The 5,310-nt window shown below is 50.8% G+C and overlaps 1 protein-coding gene across 1 annotated transcript; it reads left to right on the top strand.

Moving 5' to 3' along the window:
• The first annotated feature begins 2,221 nt into the window (after nucleotides 1-2,221).
• On the top strand, nucleotides 2,222-4,786 carry CTXND1 (cortexin domain containing 1). Its single transcript, XM_081124634.1, has one exon. The coding sequence runs from the start codon at nucleotides 2,225-2,227 to the stop codon at nucleotides 2,402-2,404; it is 180 nt and encodes a 59-aa protein (XP_080980760.1). The 5' UTR covers nucleotides 2,222-2,224; the 3' UTR covers nucleotides 2,405-4,786.
• Nucleotides 4,787-5,310: the final 524 nt, after the last annotated feature.

The raw sequence follows: 5,310 nt of genomic DNA, 5'->3' as shown, positions 1-5,310 counted from the left end.
GAAACTCAGGAGCATGAAACTCTGGCCCATTCAACCTTCCCCGAGAGCCCCTGATAACCCTGTGGAATCAGCATCACGGGGCCCCAGGCACAGGCCTGGCTGGGGTCAGGAACATGGGTTCACTCCAAGTTTGGCCACGCCATAGCTCTGAGATGCTGAGAAAACCCCTCCTCCCCAACATTCTAGTCTCTCCATCTATGAAATGGAGGGAGGGGGACCAGGCCTGTGTTTTTTAAGTAGGGTCTAAGGAACCCAAGAAGTTGTGTGGATGCCCACAGTGAGAAACGCAGAGCACAGGGTGAGAGAAAATGGCTCTGCAGGGCAGGAGCTACAATAGGATGATATAGTTCTGAAAAAAAAAAAAAGCAAAAAAAAAAAAAAAAGCAAATAATTGTTGCAAATTCTGCACAGTGGAAGTGCAGACACTTGTTGTAATATTGCTTGTACTTTTCTACATCTTAAATTTCTCAATTACAGCAGCAGCAGGTCTTTGACTTGACAGGGAGAACATTACCCTCCCACCCCATCACATGCATATGCACAATATTGAAAATCATTCTGCAAGATGAAGAGAGTTCTAGAGACGGATGGTGGTGATGGGCGCACAATACGGATGTACTTAATTCCACTGAACTACGCACTTAGCAATGGTTAGAATGGTACATTTTGTTATTCATGTGTTACCAGAATTTTAAAAAATATGTCTTTATTGATTTCAGAGAGAGGAAGGGAGAGGGAGAGATAGAAACACCAGGCAGCTCCTGGGGATTGAGCCTGCAACCAGGGCATGTGCCGTGACTGGGAATCGAACCCCAATCTGTTGGTTCATGGGTTGACGACGCTCAACCACTGAGCCATGTCAGCTGGGCTAGAATTATTTTTTTAAGTTATCATTTTTAAAAGAAAAAAAAACAGCATTAGAATACAGTGTGTGGCTACCCCTACCGTGCCCAGGGAGGAGCTGTGCAGCCCAGTCCTTCCTGCCAGCCCAGGTCATATCCAGGGCCAGACATCTGGGGCGGTGACTGGTCTTCTGTCCTGCTCTGTTTCAGCCCCTGTGCTCTGGGTGAAAGGTCACTGCTCTCACCTCTCACCGGCTCCCAACTGCGATGTCCAGCCACCGCCTGTCCCTCCTGCTGCAGCCCCACCCAGGGTGCCAGCCCATCCCGTGGCCAGTGTGAAGAGGTGACCACTCCAACTAGCAGGTCAGTGCCCTCCAGGGACAGGTGAAGAGGGAGACAAGGCCTGGGTAAGGGGACAGCGTGGTCCCCTGTAGTTACAGGTATGCCAGGACCTGCCCAGGTATCATCCTGAAGCTGCAGAGGCGGTGGGGGAGGTGGATCCCCACTGCTTCCAGCAGAGGAGGGAGAGGCCTGCAGGCGCCTGGGGTTGGGGATGTGGGACTTTGGGTACCTCATTTCCCCTTCCTGGGCCTCAGTTTTCACATTCATAAAGTGGTCATTTTGATACCTGGCTAACCTGCCTCCAAGGCTGTCATGAGGATCAAATAACTAACTGGACGGGAGGTAATATACAGCTTAGTGCTCCAAGAATTCAGGGCCGGAGGTGCTGATGATGGCTCCGGGAGTGGGGTTGGGGGTGGGGGGTGAGAGGGAGCAGCCAGCTGTTACTCCAGGGGGCAGAGGCAGATAAGGAGGGGGAATAGGTGCCCTGCCTCTGCCCCAGGCCAGTGAGCATGACCCTCCCTGCCCGTGTCCAGAGCTTCTGTTCCATGTTGCAGCCGTGTCCAGTTCAGCATTCAGGCTAATTAAAAGTCCATTTGTCCACACAGCATGCTCCCTGCAACGGGAGTCCCAAGAGGGCCAAGAGCCAAAGGCCAAGAGCCAAAAGCCCACTCCTTTGCTCAGAAGTTTAAATATTCAGGTTCCCCACCCTTGCAGTGGCCACGCCTATCTTGGCCACTAATTTGTTTCCAGGTGTGACTGTCAGACAGGGAGTCCCTTTTCCATATTACTCAGACCTTGCTGGACATGTGTCTATTGTCCAATCCCTTCCCCTATCAACCAACAAAAAACAGACTTGGAGGATGTTCAGTTATCAAAGCTACATCCATGGCATGCCTATAGCATCCAGCCCTTCCTTTCCTCCTTTCCTATTAAATAGTAGCCAGATTAGTGCAGTGTCCCTGGCGTGGCTCTCCGCAGGGGTGGAAGATGGTAGCAGCCAGCCTGGAGCCGGAGGAGCCTGCAGCCGCCGCCCGGAGATGGAGGCGCCCACTCCCGAGCCCGTCTACGTGGATGTGGACAAGGGGCTGACCTTGGCCTGCTTCGTCTTCCTCTGCCTCTTCCTTGTTGTCATGATCATCCGCTGTGCCAAGGTCATCATGGACCCTTACAGCGCCATCCCCACATCCACCTGGGAGGAGCAGCACCTGGACGACTGAGGCGAGGGCGCAGGGCTGCTTGGGATGTGCCCCCATGTCCCCTGGCCACCGGCCTGCCAGCCCGCAGACGCAGAAAGGGCCTCGGTCCCCGGGGGGTGGGGGTGGAGAAGACTCACTTTAGCCTCGCCTGCTCCAGAGTGACATGCTCGGGGTGCTGCGGGGGTTCCGGCTGTGGGCAGGTCTGGGGATCATGGTGACTATGGGACAGTCACCTTTCCTGGCTCCAGCACAGACATCCCACTGGAACTGGAGCCCCGCCCAGGGGGCCAGTGTGAAAGGGGGTGGCGGTGCCTGCCCTGGCAACCCAGGGCAGGCACAGAGGCTGCTTCCCAGCCGTATTTTTTTAAACTGAAATAGAGAGGGGTATATTTTTCCTGTTATCGATAAATGTGCATTTTAGAAATTTGGGGAAATACAGAAAAATAGAAGGAAAGGCATGAAACAGCCCTTAGAACCCCACTTCCCAGAAGCTGCCATTCGGAAATATTCTCCCAGCCTTTTTTACACATATTTTTTATGTAGATTCACACCGCATGCGTGAAAATGTACCATTCACACTACAGTGTGTGTACATAGCCGCTCCGTCAGACTCTCTTCACACCTGTCACCGTTGGTTGCTGCAGAGAATCCCACCAGGTGGCTAGGTCATATTTAATAATCATCTTCTTTGGTCATACATTTAATTCTTTTGCTGATTTTTCCTCACACAAAATTATTTCACCTAGGCACGTCTTGAGAGTGCACAGTCTATGACATGAGTGATGGATGGATGGATGGGGAGACCTGGGTTCTGGTCCTGTCAGCTTCTCCAAGGCTGTGTGACCATGAACAAGTCACTCCACCTCTCTGTGCCGCAGTTCCCTCGTTTTATCACAGAGAGGAAAAGCCTGGGTTTTTCTGTGCATAGACCTTGTGGGAATGAAAGAATAGGAGGGGGTGCTTTGAATGAAAGGAGATGTGTGTGTGTGGGGGTAAAGCCTAAGTTATTGCTAATGAGTCTCTTGGCGCCTTTCTACCCCCTCCTCGAGCTTCCCCCCTCCCCCCCGCCTCTCGCCCCATCACTGACATCTATGATTTTGCAGGAGGAAAGTTGGAGCAGAGCCCACAAACCTGGTGCCAAGTCCCAACTCCTCTACTTCCTTGTTATGTGACCCCAAATAACTCAGCCTCTCTGAGCCCCAATTTCCTCATCTGAAAAATGAGGCAATAACATCTACCTCACAAGGCTGTTGTGAGGATGGAATGACAGAACACGGGCAAACCTTAGTGTCCCTTCTTGATTTCACCACCCCAGGAGAAGCCACAGGTCTGAGCTGGGAGGAGCCGAGGCTGTGGGTCCCCCTGCAGAGGCTGGAACCTTGGTTCTCCTCACCTTCCCAGGACCACTTCCAACAGGCCAACCCTGCCAGCCAGGGCCCCCAGTCAGAGCCATGCTCACAGCAAACTGACCTCAAGAGAGGCGGTGTCTATTAATTTATGTCACTGTGATTGTCATCAGTTCTCACTCACTAGCTATGAAGTTAAACAAGATCACCTGAAATCCCAATCCTCTGAAAGCATTCAGTCCATCCCTCCAAGGCACATCCACTGTCCATGACAGAAGAGACTTGCCCCATCACCTGTGTCCCAGGTGTGGGTCCCACTCCAACCCAGGCCACCTCGGAAATGGGTTTTCAAAGCACCATTGCCACCAGGTGACCCCTGAGAGTGAGCAAGGCCCGAGCTGTTGGTCAGCATTCCAGGGCACATCCAGCTGTCCCCCTCCACCCTGTGGGGTACACAAAGGGGCAGCTGGCAAAGGCGGTGGACCAGGCTACACTGGAGGCTCTGTGCAAGGGGAGGGTGCATTGTCTTGGGCCCAGCAGAGGCCTTCGCTCTGCAGCCTACCTCAGAAATACCAAGTACTTCCCTGAAAAGCCCATCTGAAGCAGCTCCCAACCAGTCCTTGGGAGATCCAAGGGACAGGAGGGATCTTGGAGACTTCACCTGGAGATGCTTTAGACCTCTCAGGAGCGAAAACCATGATTCCCTAGGGCCAGGCTACTCAAATGGTGATGAAGGAACAGCAGTATCTGAACACTGAGGAGCCTGTTGGAAATCCAAAATCATGGCCCCATTGCAGACCTAGAGGTTCAAAATATCTTGGGGGGGGGGGGGGGACAGAGAGGAGGCAGAAATCTACCACCAGACCCACCAAGTGATTGGCATGCACCTTAAAGTTTGAGGCACTGCTTCTAGGCTCCTGTGGTCTCAAAAAATTCTTTTCCACACCTAAATTTGCTAATATTTCCCACACTATCTTGACTTTTTGTGTGTGTGTGGCAAGGGGAAATATGATTTCAGAAAGGATAGAAAATTTAATAATAAATTCCAATCCAAGCCACCACCAAAACAGTGACATTCATTATATGTTTGTATGTTCCCTTTTAATCCCTGTCCACATGCAAGATACATTTTTTTCTCATAAATGCCATCAGTTACATAATTTAAATCATAGTCTCTCCTAAAATTACATCATAAACATGTTTCCCCAACAGTCTTCCTACATTTCATTCCAGGGACTGACTATAAGTGGTGCCACCCAGAGCATGCACACAATTATTCAGGCTCCTGTTAAGCATGTTGGTGGTCTACAAACGCTGCTTAACATATATAGAGTGTGTAACTCTCTAGCACTGAATACACACCTTAGAGCTCTTTTAGGAAGCTTAAAGCAAATTGACATACAAAGACATCTTTTTCTTCAAAGTCCTTCTTCAGGGCACATGGAAATGTAAGGATTTCATCGACAACATGAAGTAATTCATGCTTTAGCTCTCTGCAACCTATAGAAATGATCTTTTGTACATGCTCGTCTGAATTTCACTGCAAAATGCCCTTTTCTGCTTTCTTGCATCTTCTGAATG

The sequence above is a fragment of the Miniopterus schreibersii genome (genome assembly GCF_964146895.1).
Source record: "Miniopterus schreibersii genome assembly, chromosome: 22".
Classification (NCBI taxonomy): domain Eukaryota; kingdom Metazoa; phylum Chordata; class Mammalia; order Chiroptera; family Miniopteridae; genus Miniopterus; species Miniopterus schreibersii.
Note: the sequence above shows the minus strand (reverse complement) of the source record. Positions and strands in the feature narration are given on the sequence as shown.